The sequence below is a fragment of the Papaver somniferum genome, chromosome 8, assembly GCF_003573695.1.
Source record: "Papaver somniferum cultivar HN1 chromosome 8, ASM357369v1, whole genome shotgun sequence".
Classification (NCBI taxonomy): domain Eukaryota; kingdom Viridiplantae; phylum Streptophyta; class Magnoliopsida; order Ranunculales; family Papaveraceae; genus Papaver; species Papaver somniferum.
The window spans coordinates 107,520,815-107,542,793 of record NC_039365.1 but is presented as its reverse complement, the minus strand read 5'-3'; the positions used below and the strand labels follow the sequence as shown (position 1 = coordinate 107,542,793).

Here is a 21,979-nt window from a genome sequence, read left to right as displayed (position 1 = left end):
CACAAATAATTAGCTCCGGCCCGGTCCCATTTCCTCTCTGGAACTTTTAAATTTCCGCGTGACGTCCGTCATTGATTTATTAATTGACACGTACCAGTTACCATTGTCTCTCTTTCTCTCTCTTTCTAATACTGAAGCCTGTCACTCACCACTACCAACAAACAAACGATGTTCTTCTTCTCTCATTTGGTGTTCGAAAAATAGAAATATTGTATAAGTTGGTGAGTAGGAAAAATAACATATACCTATCTTTATGGGTTTTATTGATTTTTAATTACACAAAAAAGAAACGTTAATTATTGATAACCTGAGCTGAGAGCATTGAATTTGAAATAGAGACCTCAAGAAAGAAGAATTTGTTCGATTTCCACGGTGAATTGTTCGATGCATTTTGACCGAGGATTCCGTTAATGTCGTTGGTAATATATCCCCTTACATGTTAACTGATTTTTCTAAGTGTGTGTTCTTCTTTTTGTGGATCCTTCATTTTCGTTTTTCTTAATTTTGTCTAATTTTTGTTTAGTTTAATTTTGTTCTTCTATGTTTTTCATTTTTACTTTAGAGCTTCAATTTCTTGATCTAGGGTTTTAAAAAAATTAGGTAATAACCTCTTTGTATTACAGATTATTGTTGTTGGGTTGTTTAATTAATAAGTGAAGATTCTTGGTTGAGATCAATCTGGTTGTAATCATGAGTAATGGCTTGATCTCTGTTTATCCAGAGGAACTGGCATTTGATTGTAAGCAATCCCAAACTTTTTCTTATCTTTTTCATGCTATATTGTACATTTGGGTCTTTGTCAATTGTGAAACTTATATTGATTGAAAACAGTTGAGCTGGAAAAACAAACGTATTGTGATCTTAAAGTGGCAAACAATACCGAACACCATGTTGCCTTCAAGGTACTTTCTTGAGTCATTTCTTCTGTATTATTCAGCGATGAGTGTCTGTTGAAGTCATGAATTTCCTGTTGTTTTTACTAGGTCAAAACCACATCACCCAAGAAATATTTCGTACGACCAAATACCGGCGTTATACAACCTTGGGATTCATGTGTCATAACAGGTAACAACATAAGAACCCCTATTTTTATCATGAATTTTCCATAGATAGGTGATATGAATAGTTGGGAGCGTGCTTCTACTGTTTAGCAATACACATTGTACATGTCAGGGATCTTGTATGGGAAAATGATTGACAGTGTAATGTGCATTTGTTCAGGATACTGGATACCTATTACGTTTTCGATCCTTTAGATTTTTAATATATCCTGATCGTAACTAAAGATTCTACTTTTCTCATCGCTCTGACCTTATCTTTTTTGGATATGAAGTCACTCTTCAAGCTCAAAGAGAATGCCCTCCAGATATGCAATGTAAAGATAAATTTCTCCTGCAAAGCACAAAAGTACCTCCAAATACTTATGTTGATGAGATACCACAAGATACTGTGAGCTGTCTTCTCTTCCTGGCTGTATCTTAACTTCATTTTCTTCGATTTTAACTTGTAGTAATTAGAATTCTATCTACAGTTCAGCAAAGACGGCGAAAAGACAATAGAGGAGTGCAAGCTGAAGGTTGTTTATAACACTCCCTCAGGTCATGGTAACGCAGACGAAGAACGACTTTCCTCGAGGAGCTTTAAACGAATGGACAGCAGCTCTGTAAGATCTTCTGCTTAACTTCTTTCACCCACGTAGTCTCATCAATAATGCGGATGTTCTTCCAAAAGTTATCTTCGTATTTATATGAATGTGCACCTGACTGATGATCCTCGCCATAGATAGATTCCCTTAATATGCCATCTTTTTCTAAATACCGATTCCACTTTCCGCTACGGATAGTAGCCATCAAATTTGCTTTACTAAATTGCATTGGCAAGACACTAAAACATGCTTTTTCTAGGTGATACCCACAGTTTGCCGGATATCTTAGCTCAACATGTTTTCCGAAAGATTTCCACTTTATGGAAAAATATGGAGTGTAACTTTAGAGTCTAAAGTTGCCTTAGCTTCCTTTTCTTCTTGGATTTGGATGTTTAACTTTAACTACCGAGTACATTATGTTAGTTACCATGTTTTATTTTGCTCAATGTGAGCTCCAATGACTGAACAAACATAATTCACTAAAGCTTTTACAATTTTGTGTTCCTTTACTTAAAAAAGGTTGGCAGGTTGTTTCATATGGTACTTAAAGGCTGAAGTCCCACGCCTAAGAATCTTTTATGTTGTAACTTGTTGTATTTACGAACTGTACTCTTCTCTAACTTAGAATGTTTCCAAATGATAGTAAACTGCTCGTAACCTAGACCTTTGAGAAATCATTAATTTGGTTTGTGAAGTTTGCCGTTAGGCTATTTAGTACTTGGGGTGGATGCTTCTTTATGGCAGCTTGGGTATATGCATCTGTCATCCAACTAATATTGTTGGTGGAACTTATTTGCTTCCTTAATCTTTCTGTTCTGTTTTAGTTCCCAAAACTTGTGTGTGGGGTTATCCAGACCCTATTTAAAGATACTTTTACGTGGAAAAATTGCCTACATGGCAATGAACTATTGAACTTTTTTCTTTGGATTTTCATGAAATTTTCCATCGCAGAGAACTTGAAAGTTGGTAATTGCTTTTGCATGCTGATCCAGAAAAGCAACTTGCTTGAAGCACCAAACTGTCCAGAGACTTGTAACTCGTGTAGATTCAATCATCAAGGATTAAACAAATCAGTTTCCACTTCCCTGTGATCTTATCTGTGATGACCATCACATATGTTCAGCTAGCCTTCCATTAGGGGCCCAAAACTCTAGTCAGTTACCATTCGCGTGACAATTTTTCTTCGGCACAGGGAATTTTCTCTCTTCTGGCGAATCTGGCCTTAATTCTACACCTTCATGTAGTTCCTCCATGACTTGAACCTTGATGTAGTATTTTGTATGTTTCTATTATCAAGACATAAAATCTGGTCGTGGTAAATATCTGAATTACACTCTGTTGCTGCGTGATGCTTCCTGGTTGATCGTTTAACAAGGCTCCATCCTTTTAGCTTCTATTTGTTGAAAAATGTTATGTGATTATCAACTATCTTCTTTTAAGTGCATGTAAATTTGATTTTTCGCAGGTTTTATTAACGGGGCTAATGTTATGTTAAATCCTGACATTTTAATTAATCTTCTTGTTTCTAGATGCAAGCAGTGCAAGTTCTCAAGGAGGAAAGGGATGCAGCTATTCACCAAACTCAGCAGTTGCAGCAGGAACTGGTATATACGCTCGAGCATCACTCTCTCTTTATTGTATTTTTGGCCCTCAAATCTCTGATGAAGTTTTGGGACAAGAGCTTTGGTATTTTGGCAGGAATGTGAATGGCTTATGTTTTTTTAGATAAAATTATTAAGTCTCCAGTGGCTCAATTCTGTAGTTTTTGTAAAACAACAACCTCTACAAAGTTTTAGTGTGGGAAATCCTTTTGCGTATTAAGGTTGCTACCAATTGACATTTCTTTTGGGTATTCCTGTTTTATCTTTTTCAGGAACTTCTGAGGAGACGAAGAAATCGGAAAAGTGATCCAGGTTTCACATTAATGTTTGCTGCTTTTGTAGCACTCATTGGTATCATGGTTGGGTTCATCTTAAACCTGGCATTTTCTGCACCATCTTAAACCTAGCATTGTTTGTCTGTATCATCATCTACTGAATAACTTACAAAACATTTTTCACAGTTCACACCCTTTGAAGATATATAATCTTTGTTGTCTATTATTTCTGGTTTTTCTTTTCCATTCTTTTTTGTAATATGGGATATAATCTTGTTGTCCATCCCTCTCAGTGTAATATTTGGTACTCTTTTTGAATGGAAATCTGTTCACTACTCCAGCTCTTCCACCTGATAAAACTATCACATTTCTAAGTTATTTGTTTTTTTTTGTGGTTGTGTTTTCCATTTTCTGCACCATCTTAAACGAAGATCCATTCAAAAAGAGATGACAAAAATCTTGTTTTTAGTTCTCTTTTCTAAGTTATTGCCCAGGTCTTCTTGCCGTGGCTGCCTAAATCCAAAAGACTAGATCCTTCGTTTTTGTCACATGCCAACAGCACATCTTTTGGCTTTACGCATTTACTTTCAAAACGTAAATAAGAACCTAGGAAAACTGAAAGAGACTGAAATTGAAGATACTTTTCTTATCCCTAATTAAACAAACAAAAAAATAAAAAAATAGACAAAATTCAAACCAGAAAATATTTAATCAAAGGCTTGTTAGATAACAACAATAGAGTAGAAGAACGATCAACATAAAAAAAAAAAAACTGTAAATGTTTACAGAGAGAGTCGTACACTCATAAGCATTAACATAAACCCTGACTTTGATCTTCTTATACTCGCATGCAAAACCTTGAAACCCTAACTTAATAAAAAAAAGCATAAGACACTAAGAACCTAATAACATCTTCATAAACAAGCATGCAAAAAAAAAACCTAACAGAACTGGAAATCGACGATTCACACCATTTTCAGAGGAGTTCTTTACCGATCTCGAAAGAAACATAAGCATCAACGCAAGCATACTTAATCTGATCGAGAGAAAGCCAATAATCCTCCCAATTACTCATAGTAACATGCCTAGGTTTTTCAATATCACCATAGTTTAATACAATTCCAGCCAATCCCATCAACCCAGCATTCTTGAGTGCCTTCGAATTATACCTATCAGCAGCCAAATACCTAAGATCAACAGCAACCCCAACTTCTAAGTCATAATCATCATCAAGTTTTTGAATATCTTCATCGATCCTAACTCCAACAAATGTAAAATCAGGGTCTCCGAGAAACTCAACAAGAGAAGAAGGGATTTCATCTGCATGTTTGATTTGAAAAATCAAACATCTACGACCAACACAGAGTTGTAGTGTTGCGACTTGATTTCTGTAACGGTCATAAGTAGGTTTCCATTCTAAATCAAGACCAACGATAAGATGATCTAGTACTCCATTGTAATCACTGTAAATCCTGCTAATCCAGTGATCGACTGTTGAAGAATGCTTAGTGACGACTGTTCTGATTCGATCATCGTCTATGATTACAGAATAGAATTGTTGTGTTTCTGGGTAGTGCTTTGGAAGATCATGAATGGAAATTCCCATGGTGGTAGTGGTGGTGGTGGTAGTTTGTGTTTTTTCTAGAAAGAGAATAAAATCTCAAAATGGGAATGAGAATTTAGAGAATCTGTTGAATTAGTAGTGGTGGAACCGTACGATGGAAACGGATAAGAACGGCTTGAACGACAGAGTAAATCACCAAAAAGGAAAATAACATATTTTGACATCCGTAAAATTAATTTTGGTAAGTAAATCTTCTTATTTGAATCTGACTCGAGTCCGAAGTGGTGTCTATACCTGAGTCAGATTAGTTAGAAGATCTGGCTGGGTTAGAAATTTACAGGGTCGTAGTTAAATAAGAATTTCAAGGATATTCAGAAAGGAGTAAATTTTTAGAGAATCATTGTGGTTTATTGAGACAATTTTTTTTACAATATAAAATTTAACACGGGTATGAATTTTAACATGCAGTTAAAATGTTTTGAAACGATATTTCCTTATGATTAGGATAGACAGTCACATTCATGCTCTTTACCGTTACATGATTATGTGTAGCAGCCATAACAACATAGTGTTGATGGTGATTGAACTCAAATCTTGATTACGGAAGAAACAGTTTTCATTACATAATAAAGTTGTAGGAAGAGATATAGATACAAGTCTCAACCGACATTAACAGACAGTAAATAAATGATCCCACACGTGAGAATTGTGACAGCAAGTGACAGGCTGGCTGTTATCTTACACCACTGAATAACTTTAACCTGCACTGCAACTCTCTTCACTGATAACTCTGTTTTTAGGCTAAGTCATATGGGCTAGATATCTAGCTGTTAGATTGGCCATCCACATCAGCCTGTGCAATCTCCTAAGTCCTATGGTATGGCGAATCTAGCAGATAGTCGCTGAACAGAACAGCGCTGCGCGCTGAAGACTTGCTCTGAATCGAACATCGCTCACAATTTTTTTTATCATTTTTCCGTATTTTATCTCTTCCCTCGAAGAGAAGTGTTTGTTGCACACAAAAAAGTACATATTGTTTGACCAACTCTGTTTGTTGCATAAAAAAAGGGATTCAACAGGTAAAGTTTGTTGGGTAATAGGCGTGAGGTGATCAGACGTCATTAACACATCTATTTTACTTCTTAAAGTAATGATATGGCCCACTTATTTTCTTTATTTGTGGCACTATGAGAAGATTAACGCTGAACCGTTCAGCTTTGCGACCACTTTTTGAGCGTTGAATCATTCAGCGTTTCAATCTCGCTGCTACTTAAACTGCGAGCACTTGCTAGGAGAGAGAAATAGACAGAAGTAGTGTTAACTTTTTTCCCACATTTTTTTCTTGATTTGCAACACTTTTTGGCCAATCTAGCAGCTCAATCTAGCCCATATGACTTAGCCTTAGCCCCCCTCAAGCTCAAAGGCAGGGAGATGACATTGAGCTTGGATCTTAACATAACAAACCTTGGAGCATGAAGACCCTTAGTAAAAATATCTACAATCTTATCAAGTGTATGAACATAGAACACATCAAGTGACTTAGATTTAACAAGCTCTCTAATGGAGTGATAGTCCAACTGCATATGGTTCATTCTTGAATGCATCACTGGGTTAAAAGCAAGTGATATAGAACTGATATTGTCACAACCCAACTTTGGAATGGAAAGTATGGGAAGATGAAGATAACAAATCCAAACCATCTCAGCTGCACTATGTGCCAGTGTAATATACTCTGCCTCTGTGCTTGACCTTGCAATTGTAGTTTGCTTCTTAGAAGACCAAGAAACAACATTAGGTCATAGAAATATACAATAACCTTCAGTGGATCTTTTATCATCAATGTTACCAGCCAAATCTGCATCTAAGAAGCCTAAAAGAAAACTATCTCCCTTGGTGAAGTGGAGACCATAGTCCAAGCTGCCTTTAAGATACCTAAGAATTCTCTTGGTTGTAGTAAGATGCTCAGTTCTTGGATGCTGCATAAATTGACACACAAGATTCACTGCAAATGCAATATCAGGTCTAGTCCAAGTAATATATTGTAAATCCCCAACCAATGATTTGTATTATGTTAGATTGTCAAGAAGATCCCCTGAAGATGAACTGAGTTTAGAGTTAGCTGAAATTGGAGTATGACATGGTTTTGCACCTTCCAAGTGATATTTGTGAATAAGATCTACATCATACTTGGTCGGAGTGAGATATAAAGATGTTGAATTTCTGTAAATCTCAAGACCCTGAAAATAGTTCAAGTCACCCAGATCTTTCAGAGGAAAATATTCTTGTAATTTGAGAATGACATGCTGAAGAAAATATGGAGAAAAACCTATGAGTAATATGTCATCTACATAAACAAGAGCAACATTCATTTGTGTACCTTTCTTGTGAACAAAGAGAGATGGACCAGCAACAGAATTTACAAACTTCAAGGATTTCAAAGCATTGATAAGTTTGTCATACCAAGCCCTTGGTGCTTTCTTGAGCCCATATATAGATTTGTGAAGTAGACACACATGATCTGGTTTATCTGAATCTACAAATCATGGGGGCTGAGACATATAAACCTCTTCCTGTAAATCTCCATGTAAGAATGCATTACTTACATCAAGTTGATGCCCTTTCCAATCAAACTGAATTATCATGAAGAGAATAATTCTAATTTTTGTTGGCTTAGCAATAGGGATAAAGTTTTCTTCAAAGTCAAGTCATTGTTGTTGATGATATTCTTTTGCTACTAGTCTGGCCTTGTGTCTATCAATACTGCCATCAGGATTGTATTTGATCCTAAAGACCCACTTACATCCAATTAAATTTTGAGAAGCATCTGGTGGAACCAATGACCAAGTGTCGGCATTCATAAGTGCATTATATTCATTAACTGAAGAGACTCTCCAAACTTTTTCCTTGTTGGCAGCACCAATGGTTCTGGGAATATGGCTTACAAAAGCAGTCTGCAAAGGCTGTTTAGTAGCAAAATAGGACTTTGGAGTAAAAATTCCATTTTTACCTCTAGTAGTCATGCTATGATCATTTTTAGTAATGGGAGTGGGAGCATGTGAGGATAGAGTAGACTCAATAGGAGATGATGATAAAGGAAAAAACGTGGATGAAGATGATGATGAAGGCAAAAGATCAACAGATGATAATGAGGAAGCAATATCTTTATATATAAATGAATTTCCATTGAATAAAGCATGTCTTGAAATGTAGATAATGCCTGAAATTGGGTCAAGAAATCTGTAACCTTTATGTGGCAAGCTATAAACTAGAAAAATGCAAAGTTTGCTTATTGGTTCAAGTTTGTTGGAGGTATAAGGTTTTAACCATTGAAAACAAGCACAACCAAAAACCTTAAGAAAACTGTAGTCAGGTTGTTTATGAAATAGAGAGTTATAGGGTGAATTGAAAGCAAAAGATCTGGTCGGTAATCTGTTAATGAGGTAGTTATCAGTTTGAAGAGCTTCTACCCAATATATGTATGGTAAACCAGATTTTAAAAGAAGAGTTCCAGTGACACCTAGAAGATGTTATGCTTGACCTCTGCAACACCATTTTGTTTTGGTGTGTGAGGGAAACTAAATTCATGAGTAATACCTCTAGATTGACAATATTGATTAAGAAAGGTATTTAGAAACTCTCAATTATTGTCAGTTCTGATGGTGATAACAGAATGAGATAGAAGTTTTTCAATTCTGGTTACAAAAGATACAAAAACATGTTTAAAGTCAGATTTAGAAGTCAATGGTAAAGTCCAACAGTACTCTGTATATTCATCAATAATATTGGCATAGTACAAACTGCCTGACACATAGGTTATATGGCATGGACCCCAAAGGTCCATGTGCAACAATTATAGGGGATGAGTAGCAACAATAGAAGATATTTGAAATGGTAATTTTTGTGATCTGCATAATTTGTAGTCATTACAAAATAAAGGTTTATTTGAAACATTAGCTAGATGTAAAATTTTACAGATTTTCTGAAAAATCTGAAAAGATGGATGGCCAAATCTTTTGTGTAGAAGAGATGTATCATTGATTGTGGAAGTATAGGCTTGAGGTGGTGAACTGGAGTTGATAGGATATATACCATTTTTATGTGGACCTTGGAAGAGAATCTTCCCAAAAGTCTGATCCTTCACAGAGAAACCATGAGAATCAAGAGTTAGAGAGCAATTATTGTCATTAGTGAATTTATGTACTGACAATAAGTTATGAGAGGCATGAGGAACAAGAAGGACATAATTTAACATGAAGCAATGATCATTAACAATCCTACTACAGTGTCATGTATGAGTAATAGACATACCTCCTCCATTTGAAGTATGTATGCTTTTTGAGCCATCATAAGGAGTAACCTCTTGTAAAACATCAGCAGTTGATGTAATGTGATTGTTAGCTCCATTATATACAATCCATTCATCATTATCAAAGATGTCTGCAGCATCTAACATAGCTTGCATATTAACAGGTGGTTCTCTTCTTTTGTAGGAGAAGTTAAGTCTGTGATTACATTCTGGTGCAAGATGATTGTCAGATAGACAAATTTGACAAGGTTTCTTGTCAGAAATGATGTGTAATCTACCATATGAGTGTCTTGAAAAGATAGAGGGATTTGGATATCTGCCATCTGTATAAATTCTACCTCTAAAATTTCCTCTGCTTGAATTATCCCTGTAATATCCCCTAGAGTTATTTGCCATAAAAGCTTTTGAATCCATTTCATTCTTTGTGGATTGGAGTCTATCACTGACAACTGCCTCTTCACTTAGGAGATTATTATGCAACTCAATACTGGTGATAGGAGGATTTCTATGCCTCATAGAAGTAGCAAATGGTATATATTCAGAAGCCTTGAGAGTTATAACAACAATCTCTCTATCTGACACAATTTCCCCTGCAACAGCCAATTGATCTGATAAAAGTTTTATTTCATTGATAAGAGATGGAACTGATTTATCACCTTGAATTAAAGTGACAATCTTTGTTCGTAGTTTAATTCGATGAAGCTTTAGCAAACCTGTCCTCAATACTCCTCTATAACTGATGAGATGATGTAGATCTTGAGAAGTAGGCAATTACAGTTGTTAGAGCATTGCTCGGTTGAACCCACTAGCGTTGGTATGTCAATTTAGTTGTCAATTTTGGTTGCCAAAATCCATTCTTGATTTAGTATACTATAGATAGTTTCGGACTAGATTAAGTCTAAGAAGGAGAATCAAAGCTACCCTTGACGGATGAAGTTCGAAGACGGTAAATGTACATTTATGTATATATGCTCGAGGTTATTCGAGCCATGAATTATTTTACAATAACCTTTATCCCTGGAAAGGTTCTAATGTTATAGTGAATGAGCTTACGAATTCAATAAGACAAGAATCACTCAATTCCGAGTTATAACGATGAAGTTATGAGTGATTTATTAAAGTAACAGTTATAAGTGTTGTTGTAACTGTTACAGTTCGTTCGTAGGAAACAATCCATGGACTGTTTGTAATGGTTCACGGACTTGGGCCCAATTACGTGACTAGAAGTCTTTTTTAGTCAAATTGGTGATGTTTCCTTATCTAGGCAAGATGACTATTAATCAAAACATATTTGATTACCATATTAAAGTGTTTGTGATAACTTTTAATCCTACCTAAGTTAAAATGTGATTTATTCACATAAATACAATATTTGCTAAATAATTATTTTTTTTCAAAAAAAAAGGTGTCTAGTTTATTTATAAAAGAAGAAATTACACACCAGGGTTTTTAGTTGGCAGCCGAGCAACAAGCTGGGCACCAACACCCTTTTGAATAACAATACCCAATCTATGAAAAATAAAACTACCAAGACCACTCCCAACATCATTACTAACTAAGCAATTTTTCAGACGCTTGAAGAAACAAACAGTGTCTTCGCTTAGCTCCCCTAGAGTAGTAAAAGCTAAAACACCCAAACCATAACCATGCACAACACATTCATTCAAATATTTAGACCGCTTACGCGAAATAGCTTTCGAAATGGGCTGACCTGGGATGAAAGCACGAACTCCATCGCCAGTGAAGGGAGAGACTCCTGTAACATCCATACAAACGTCTTGACCATATTCCCAGCTGAGGACAAGGATGTCTGTTGGACGTAAATCCTTGTTATCAACCGACGAGAAACCCAAAGCAACTTATTTGCGAGCATGAACACAAGCTTTGTAACAAATATCTGCAATAACATCACGAACTAATTCGTGACGAAACTTGAGGCCAACATGATTTGCATAGTGAAGTGCATGATCGCCAAAAATATCCATAGGTCTATTACAACAAGAGCACAACCCATCTTCCACAAACAAAGGGATACCAAGGCGATAACAAACAACTGCTCTGAAGTGTCTAGGCCCGAGGCATTGGTCTAACCCACTGATAGGAACGACCAAAAGATAATCTTGAGCATGTTTGATCTGGTTACATTTCCACGGAATGAAATCTCTTACATTGCCAAAATAATTATTTACTTAATTATTTTGGCAAGAGTTTGTAACTTGGGAAAGACTCCCAAAATTAGGAGAGTCTTGAAAAAGGAAAATATATTTGCTTAGCTTCCAAGCTATTGTTCATTATAGATAAAGGGTTCGTGAATACTACACGTTTTTCATCCCCTTTGGAAAATTTGGTGTAAGCTTCATAAGGTTGTTTTCCATGTCTTCGGTTCTTCGTGAACAAGAGTGAGATAAAAGTCTTTGTATTGGGGATCACAAAGTCGGGTTGGATTTAATCTTTGTGATTGATTATACAACTTGTAATCTAGGTTTTTCACCTCTTGTCTATTCTAATATTTTCTCTTATGATATAAAACCATTCAAGAGTTATTGATCAGGTTTTGATAGATTTCAGTTTCCGATTGTATACCAAATCGGAAGCTAAAAAGAAAACTTCGATTAAGGTATCTCGTAAAAATCCTTAAGAAGTTTTAAACAAGATATATCTAGATTTATTTTAGTTGTTCTTGTTGTATAATTATTAGGGTTTTGTTAACTTGGAAATTGATCTTTGGAATCGCCCAAGTTCACTTCCGAAAATCAGGTTCACGGACTCCTTGTGTGTACGCATACTGATTGTAAGTTAAAACCTTAATCTACAAGTTTGTTTCGATATCTCTACTTTTATATGGTAGTTGTTCGAAACAAACAGAAGATTTCCAAAACCTTGATTTACATCTAAAGGAAAATCAAACCGGTGTTTTGTGCAAACAAAAGATCGAATCATATCAATCATGTTGTTGTATCTTCTAAAGAGAGCTTTGGGTTCTGCTAGAATATTTACGAGAAGAATTTCTAAAGACAATCGGTGTTGTGCTAGGATTTCTATAAGTGATTGAATACAACTGAAGCAGGTATTACATCTAGTCTGAATAGGTAGTAGGAAATTGGTGTAACAACTTGTAATCAGTGTGTGTTTATTCTGCACTAGGTCCCGGGGTTTTTCTGCATTTGCGGTTTCCTCGTTAACAAAATTTCTGGTGTCTGTGTTATTTGTTTTCCGCATTATATTGTTTATCTTTATGATTGAAATATCACAAGTTGTACGTTAATCAATCATAGTTGTTAAATCTGACCTTGTTTGTTGGATAAGACTTGATTGATCTTGAACACTTGATTTTGTTATTTTCACATTGTTAGACCAGTCTGGACTAACCCTAATTCAAATGGACATCGTGTTGAAATATTCCTTTAGTGATTGTTGCTTACAGAGGTTTATACACGGTGGATATTGAATAGGTTGTGATTAACACAAAATATTTTGGTTCAAGTTACTTCTCTTGTATTTGATTGGATCACGGATTTCTATTTGCTGATTGCAGATTGAATTAAGAGTCATAGATATAAACTCTTGTATATACTTTTCTCTAGATTGAGTCTGACTGTCTAGTTGATTCTCTAGGAAGTATATTAGAGTAAGTCCTCTCAGATTGCCAAACGAATTGTTGGGTGTGGTTGTTATACCCCCGCATTTTCAACAGTGTCTGAGATTGTAGAATTAATCCACATAATGATGGTAGAATCTTGTTCAAGCCAATCCGTGTAGTTAGAATTTTCAATGCCATTAGCTTCGTTTCTTGGTGATGTATATTGTGAAGGACATGGATATGAACCATCCAAGAAATGCCTAAGCTTGTATTTATGAATTATAGGATTCATGAGATTTCTTCGTGTGAAATAATTGTCTTCTTTGAGTTTCAGATGCACAAAGTTTGTGATTTGATTGAGACGAACAATGGAAAATGTAGTTGCGGTCGGATTTTCGATTAATGAGTTTTAAGAAACAGATCTGAGATTCAGAAGACGAAAATGAAAAATAAAGTATTTGAACCAAAGAGTGAGAAAAGAATCACAATAGCAGTGAAAGAAAAAAGGTATTTGATGAACAAACCGATCAATTAAACCAGATGTAAATGAAAAAAGTTTTAGAGAAACTATCAAGAAATGAGTGAATAGATGAAAAAATCATCAAGAACACAACAAGAAATCTTCAATTCGATTGAAAAACAGAGGACATAGCAGCTTGCAGTGATTTTACGTAGATTGAACATGATCGTAACAGAGTTGATGAACGAACCCTAACCTATCTGATACCATAACAACATAGTGTTGATGGTGATTAAACTCAAATTTTGATTACAGAAAAAACATTTTTCATTACAGAATAAAGTTATAGGAAGAGATATAAATACAAGTCTCAACCGACACTAACAAACAAAAAGTAATGATCTCACACGTGAGAATTGTGACAGCAAGTGACAGGATGGTTGTTATCCTACACCACTGAATAACCTTAACCTGCACTGCAACTCTCTTCACTGATAACTCTGTCTTTAATCCACATCTCCAATTAAAAACAAGTTTCAAACTATAGATTTTGGCATCCATGTTCTTTACCATTACATGATTATGTGTATCATCCATAGCTTCAATTAAAAACAAGTTCCAAGTTACATGTGTTGTTATTATAGTTAAGCGAAATATATTATGCATATAAAAAATGTAATACACGTTGTTTACCTTAAGGAAATGGTAACATGTACAATCTTGCATATCAATTGACCCACAATCTTGTATCAGTAATAATTGGTTTGAGACTTCGAGTGGAAGGTAATGTTATATAACATCACCAAGCTTAATAAATTTTGATGCTTATGAGCCGAGAATTTTATACTGTTTTGAGATGAGTCGAAGTAATGTTGGATGCTTACGAGAAAATAATCCAAAATTCAAAGTCTCTCAAATTCTCACTTATCTTTTGAGATTTTTTTCATGCTTATTTTCTTCTAAAAGACCTCCAAAATCTCTAAAATTTACAAATTTATGACTTGAAATATAGATCCAATAGAAGAGTGTTTGGGTTTAAGAAATCTTAATCCAATAGCATGGAGTTTTAAGCAATTTAAAAGACTTAAAAAAATTATCCATGACTAACAAGGGAATTTAGGTGACTCTCTTAAAATCTCTATTGACTAACAAGAGATTTAAAAACTCTCTTAATGTTCATAGAATTCCTAGTCCATTAACCCTTTGTTAGAATCTCTACCCCTTAAGAGTATCTCCAATGGATTCTCTAAGTTTTTCCTATGTGGGATGTTGTAGGAAGAGGTTAAACTGAAATTTCCTTGATTTTAGAAAGTTGGATGAAATCTTCTCCAGTGGGATATTTTTCCATCGAAAATGATATATTGATCGGGAGAATGCACTGTGTATTGTCCCGTGTCTAACAAAAATAATGGACCCGCTAGTGAGCTCTAGGGGATTCACTTTTTGAGTGAGACAAGGAAGAACCCGTGGTGCATTATCCCGTTCAGTATAGGATCGTTGCTTTTTCTATTAAAAAACATGTACACATGTACAAACCTTATCGGTTTACCGTTTTTTTTAATTATATTTTGAATATTTTTTTACCCAAAATAATTGATTTTTACAATTTTTAAACATAAAAATAATAAAATATGGTTAGGATTAATCGCATCTTCTAAGAGATCTTCTAAAACTAGATAGTTTTGAAATAGAATTACAAGCCTCCTTAACTAACAGGTCTGTAGTGTTGTTTGCTTCTCTAATAACATAAGTGCATTTCCTCTCTTGAAAATCTACCAACATATCCAAATAATCTGAAATAACTGATTGTGTGGTCCATTTGATGGTTGATATGTTCCCATTGATAGCGGCTATCACGTTTTGACTATCTACTGAATGCGTTTCTCCTTAACCCATGCAATAGATTTCAATGTGCCAATTGCCTCAACTTGTTCCTTATCAAATGTTATCGATTGGATCCCATGCTCCGCTGCATTCACCTGCCAAGTTACGCATAATTAGTCTGATTTCAACTCTATTATATGCTTTAATAAAGCTGGCATCGAAATTAATCTTAATAAAAGGTGCAATAGGTTTAATCCATCCACCATTTCTATTCATCCTAGCCAGTACTGAAATGTTTGTTTTGCTACCACATGAGTTTTCCTAATCATTCTTGTCTTGGATTATGTGACCAACAAGTACCCTAGGATGTACATCAATATTTTCAAAAAAATATTGAACACCTGCTTTTACATAGGAACCACATAGTTGTCTCTGCCAAAACAATAATCTTTTGTCTTTGGTCCATAGTACTGAAGAACTATCAAACCAATTACCAATCCAAACAAAAATATCAAAATTAGCAATTTTAGAGGCTAAGACAGGATCAAGTGTAGACCAAACCCTCTTAGCGTATTCGTATTCAATGAACAAATGTTGCAGACTCTCCGTATGGCCCGTGCATAAATAACATAGCATCTACATCATGCAAATGTCCTGTTATTTTATCCTTTACGGCTAAACAGTTATGCATGCATTTCCATAAGAATAACAATATTTTCGGTGGAAGTTTAGATTTCCAAAAAAAATTACATGAAAACGGGTGATTAGGTATAGAAGTCAGATGAATCTTCCTATTTAAAATTGCTTTATAAGCACTTTTTACTGTAAACATATCATTACGGGTTTGTATCCACTTAATCCTATATGTGCCCTCCATTAGAATCCTAATAAACATAATATATTTGATAGTCTCCTCATCAAATTATGCCCTAAAAGTATCCATTTTCCAAGTCCTAGTTTTACTATCAATCGATTAATCAACATACTTCATATTTGCAGACACCATTATGGAATTAGGAGGTTTCTATATTTAAGGTATCCAATTATATTTCCAAATGCCTATTTTTGTTTCATCACCTATTTCAAAATAATAGTGTTGTTTAATGATATCTAGACCTTCCCTGATACCCTTCCATAACCAAGAACCTCTAGATGTAAATTGATTAACTAAATGATATATATCTTAAAAGTATTTATGCTTCAGGATAGTGGCCCATAAAGCATCCGACTGATCCAACATCCTTCACGCCAACCTGGCCAACAAAGAAACATTCACGATGTCGATCTTTTAATGTTTAGGTCACCATAAACCATAAACTTTTGGAAGATACATGTGGTCCCAATAGTAATATACAAACCTTTAGTTTCTTGTTCTTTATTCCACAAGAATTTCATTTGTGTTGTGTCAATTTTCTTGGTAAGATCTTTAGGCATAGAAAAATCTTCCATATGGTGGGACGCAATGGCTCCAAGTACAATTTGGATAAGGACAATTTTATCCGCAGGGTTGAAGTGCTTAGATTTCCAAATATCGAGTTTGTCGTTGAACTTTACGAGGAGGGCTTCAAAAGACTCCATCTTATGCCTTTGGAGGAGCAAGGGGACACCCAAATATTTATCTTGAAAGCTCATTTTCTTAATACCTAGAATGTTCACTATGTTATTTTTGGTTCTATTATCAGTTTTAGGGCTAAAAGAAATCCCTGACTTTTCAAAGTTTATAGATTTCCCTAACAAAGAATTAAACTTAAAAATGATATCCTGCACAACCCCAAGTTCACTAGTTATGGCTTTTAAAAAAAATCCGACAATCGTCGGCAAAGAATAGATGGATAATCTTTCAATTTCTTATTTTACTTTGTTCGACTCTATGTATTCCTGTATCCATAGAGTACAATGAATATACACAAATGGATATAACAGAGTTTCTCTTATTCGTAATAACAAATATTCTAGGAGAAATGTTTTTATGGTACTAATGATTTAATAACTATTTGTGTAGCTCCAGAAGCATGACTATTCTTGCTGACTTTCACACCATGTAAAACACCTTTTGTTAAGCGTCTAAGAGACACTTAGATATAAATTTCATACATAAAATGAACAAATATGTGGATCTCCCTGTCGGAGACCCCTTTCATGTAAAGAAGATATCACCTAGCGCTTCATTCAATAAGATTGATGTAGAGGTTGTTGAGATACATTGGCCAAGTAACCTGCAGAAATCATCATGAAATCCAAGTTTTTTCAAAGAAAGTAAAATAAAACCACACTCCACTATGTCGAACACCTTCGACATATCCAATTTAATGGCCATAAGTCCCTTGCTAGATTCCAGTTTCTTCATAGTGTCCACCAACTCATTGGCTATAAAAATGTTGTTAGCCATCGGCATATTCTATAAGAAAGTCGCTTGATATGGAGTGATAATTATGTTAAGCATACACCTAAGCCTATTTGAAATGATTTTCGAGATGATTTTATACGACGTATTACACAGACTAATCGGACTAAACTCAGTTGCATTTACGGGACAAAGGGCTTTAGGAATGAGTGAAATAAAATTATGATTACATTGCCTTAAAATATGCTTTAAGGGGAAAAATCTTGAATAGTATGCACTGTATCCTCGGCTACTACATCCCACATTTTCTGATAAAAGTCAGGAGGAAACCTATCCGGACACGGGGATGTCCAAGATTTCATATTAAATATGTCATCCTTAATTTCAGTAAGACTAGGTACCTCTAACAACAAATCATTATCATCTTGCGTAATACAAGATTGGGTCTCACCTATAGAGTCAGGAAGAATAATAAGTTTACTAGACCTGCTAATAACGTAAAAATGGTCTTTAAGATTACTTGCAATGTCAACTTTATATGTAAACCAGATTCCTGGGTTATTTTGCAGGGATTCTATTTGAGTTTTTCTTCTTCTATAATTTGCTCTCTCATGAAAATACCTAGTGTTTTTGTCATCCAAAACTAGGATACAATCTTGACATTTCTGACTCCAATAATCATGTTCAATATCGGGCCAATATTTAAGCTTATCATGTAACTATTTAAGTTTCTATACATGTCATCAGAATAATTCAAACCATTAACTAGATCAATTTCATCTCTAATATCTCTAATATGGGTACGAAAGTTACCAAATGAACTGATATTCCACCGTTGAGGATAAAATTTAACATTTGACAGAGATGTGGAGTGTTATATGCATGAGAACCATTAAAAGCATGCGACCAATAAGAAGCAACAATATTAGAGAAAAAATCATCTCTTAAAAGACACTTATTAAATCTGAATGGTTTCCTAATGGGATTATCATTTCTAGCAGTTGAATATATCTCATAGAGGATATATTATTAACCATTATCCGGCTCATCTCCATATTCTTTCTTTATATCTCTGTAGGAGATGAAATTTAGTTAAAAGTTGAATATATCCTAGGTAACCATATATTTCGGAAGTTGACATCCTCTCGTGGGAGATGCTCTAATACTTTGAAAAGCTATTGTGGTGTAACCCTCTCTTTCTATTGGTTAAAGAAGGATTCTTAGGTGTTTGTAATTTTGGGAGGGACACTTTGCGTATCTTGATTGGTACAAATATTTTAGGGTGATGAAAACTAGCTATATGAGCAGGTTTTCTAACAAAAGATAATTATACTCCGCTGATAGTAGATATTCAAAAGGAATTGGGTCAGATTTACCTATATCGGGTAATGTTTACTTTATCTCTACGACCATGAACTTATTTCCATCCATCCATCCAACAACCACGAAAAAATTTTAATACTAGTTCCGACTGTAACTGGAAGGAACCGAACCCGTAGACAATACTGAATGTGATGTAGTGTATTGATGTACAACTACAAGGATTTTGATCGATAGATTAGCAACAAGCTGCTTTCTCTCTGCAAGCAGAGCCTAACTTTTAATTTTGAAAGCAAAACAAAATTTTCATTGATTTTTTTTTAGTGTTTACCAATGATTGGTACTTAAACACCCAATCCGTTAAGACAAGATCAACCACCCTAATTACATCACCTGAAGAAGTACAGAACTCGAGGAAATAAAAAACAACTACTAGTAATTACCACTCGGCCCTGTAATGGTCCTTGCCAACGATTCACTGGGTTAAGCCCATGATCTAGTCTAGCCCAAATATGTAGGCACGTGACATGTGACTCTTTAAGAAAATGACTTTTAAGTCTTCTCTAAAAATTCCCCTTAATAAATTAATATAAATCCCACTTATCCATTAGTGTAGATTCAATACAAAGAAGAATACAATATAAGTATTGGAATAGTCGATAAATATACATATATATAATACTGAGATTTCAGCTGGGTGAAGCCCTGGTGTGTGTATATATATATACACACACACGTATGTATCTATCTATATATTATAAAAACAAGTGCCCTTTGTGTATGTGGACAATTACAACCATCGATGTTGTCATCCCGCGGCACAGATCGCTCGATTATATGTTTTATATAACTTTATATGGTTGTCCGTCGGATCGTTGGTTTCCTGAGACAGATAGGCTTTCATAAAGTGAAACAAGAAAAAAAGTCCTTGATTTACCAAATTTGGTAAGGACTCCATGAAAAAAAAAGGTGACGCCAATGTCCTGTTCGTATGTGGAAGAGAATGAAATATGATGTCTAGATACAAATAATCTGAAGGGGAGACAACATACCAAGTCAATGAAAGATATATGGAGAAATGATAATTAATGGTGACTGGATTGATCTTCATGATTGCGTGACAGCATTAGTCAAAATACAATCTATCTTTTTATTCTAATATTTCTATAAAAAAAAAGGGGTGCGTTAAAAGCTTCCTTATCAGGGTAACAGCCATAGTTCACAAACAATAAGTCATAGAAATCCAATGCCTTGAACAACAACCTCTCACGGCTCTTTCAGATTTCGTCATCCGGTGAAACAGATCGATTGGTTATATGTTCTACATGGACATCCGTCGGATCTCTTGGGTTTCCTACAAAAACTCACGGCACTTGGTTGCCTTACGTTTCGGTTTATTAAAATCACTATCAATTCCATATATCACGTGAAAAAAAATGCCTCTGTTTTGGTTTCCTAAAATAAGTTGGTTTCCGTAAGAATCAGTACGAGCTCATGCTATTAATAAAAAACTGTTTCTGATCTCAAGTTCGTACATGAATTTATTCATTCATCGTTTCGTAAACCAGGGACACAGTGTCGATTTCTTTGCTAAGCTTTCAGTGATATTTCTATCCCTAGGTTTCTTGATATTGATAAGCTTCCAGTGATATTACGCCTTCCTAATGTTAACACGGAGAATATGGAATGTTTCCTCTCATAACTGTGTTTCCGTTAATATAGTTGCGTCCTAATTCTAATACCACAAAGATGTATTAATAGGTTTGCCTGATTTTTGATTTATTAGAGTCGCGTATTATAGATTTTTCCGAAGAAAATTGATTTATTGGTTTATCAATATGATTTTTCCTGCCAGAAAAGAGCTGCGAAGAATGGATCACAGAGGCTTAATGGGAAGCTTAGCAGAAGATCTCCTGGAGCATCACCCAGTAATTCAAGATCAACTTGATCTCTATTATATATCCTAATTAAAGCCTGAATTGCTTATTGTATGCTCTACCAGCTTTTGCCGTATCTATTATATATCCTAATGGACGATTAAGTCAAGAAAACTTTGTAACATAACGGAGAGTTGTGTTCGACCGGGAAGAAGAAATTAATTTCCTTTCCTATTTTCAACGTAGTGAAGACGTCGACTTGACTGTTATGTTGATCGCCATTGATAGTTTTTTTTTAAGCATACTATTGAATAGGGATATATAACTGTTGGATCCGATACGGGCCATGCGGCAACGTCAGTTTTGAGATCCCATATCTATAAGGAAAATTTCTTGTTTGGTCCTAAGCCCATAAGGTTATTTATAGGAGGATTCAACCGGATTTTATTCTTATCCTAGGGTCCAAAGTTTTTTGAAAATATGGAAACGACTAATATACCCTACTGGTTAAATATGTGTGAAGTAACATACTTCTACCAAATCGAGATTTTATTTATCGGGAGGTCCAAATTTAATTAAAACATATAAAATACCACAAATTTGAGTACATATCTGCTAAATTTGTGTTACAAATTTGAGTACATATCTGCCACCATGCTTAAAATTTGAGTACATATCTGCTGCACTTTTTACAAATCTGAGTACATATCTTCTGCACTACTTACAAATCTGAGTATATATCTGCCGCACTGCTTACATATAGAGTGTGTATCCGTTGGACATATGGAACCTGTAAATGTGATCAGAATGTAACAATATTAAAACACATCAACAAAGCTACCATCTATTTCAGTATTTCGCACACGTACTCATGGGTCAAACAAAAAAAAAGTGGCAAAACTATGAACAAAACAGAATCAAAAGAAGTTTCTATCAGTACGTCATATACGTACTGCAGATTCATAAACTAAAAACTCAATTGCATGTCAAGGAGTGATGAATCCATGAATATAACCGAATCAAAGCACATATTTTAGTATCTCACATACGTACTCATGGATCAAACCAAAAGAAGTAGCAAAATTGTGAATAAAACAGAATTAGAAGAAGTTTATATCAACTTGACATATACGTACTGCGGAGTCATGAACTAAAAACTGAACTTCATGTCAAAGAAGTGGCC

The 21,979-nt window shown here is 34.9% G+C and overlaps 2 protein-coding genes across 2 annotated transcripts; one reads left to right on the top strand and one right to left on the bottom strand.

Moving 5' to 3' along the window:
- The first annotated feature begins 202 nt into the window (after positions 1–202).
- On the top strand, positions 203–3,856 carry LOC113302507 (vesicle-associated protein 2-1-like). The gene is made up of 9 exons (XM_026551428.1): positions 203–221; positions 337–419; positions 624–739; positions 832–902; positions 984–1,065; positions 1,334–1,449; positions 1,532–1,663; positions 3,175–3,249; positions 3,519–3,856. Exons 3-9 carry the CDS (start codon positions 691–693, stop codon positions 3,645–3,647), a joined length of 654 nt encoding a protein of 217 aa, XP_026407213.1. The 5' UTR covers positions 203–221; positions 337–419; positions 624–690; the 3' UTR covers positions 3,648–3,856.
- A 358-nt stretch (positions 3,857–4,214) lies between these two features.
- LOC113301184 (Werner Syndrome-like exonuclease) lies at positions 4,215–5,174 on the bottom strand. The gene has a single exon (XM_026549944.1). The coding sequence runs from the start codon at positions 5,125–5,127 to the stop codon at positions 4,498–4,500; it is 630 nt and encodes a 209-aa protein (XP_026405729.1). The 5' UTR covers positions 5,128–5,174; the 3' UTR covers positions 4,215–4,497.
- Positions 5,175–21,979: the final 16,805 nt, after the last annotated feature.

What these genes read in the sequence shown, in the direction of transcription:
- LOC113301184 (XM_026549944.1), bottom strand. Translation starts at nt 5,127, where the DNA reads ATGGGAATTTCCATTCATGATCTTCCAAAGCACTACCCAGAAACACAA.
- LOC113302507 (XM_026551428.1), top strand. Translation starts at nt 691, where the DNA reads ATGAGTAATGGCTTGATCTCTGTTTATCCAGAGGAACTGGCATTTGAT. An exon ending in ATGAGATACCACAAGATACT is followed by an intron (nt 1,450 to 1,531) that starts GTGAGCTGTCTT and finishes TTCTATCTACAG; the next exon opens with TTCAGCAAAGACGGCGAAAA. An exon ending in AACGAATGGACAGCAGCTCT is followed by an intron (nt 1,664 to 3,174) that starts GTAAGATCTTCT and finishes TCTTGTTTCTAG; the next exon opens with ATGCAAGCAGTGCAAGTTCT.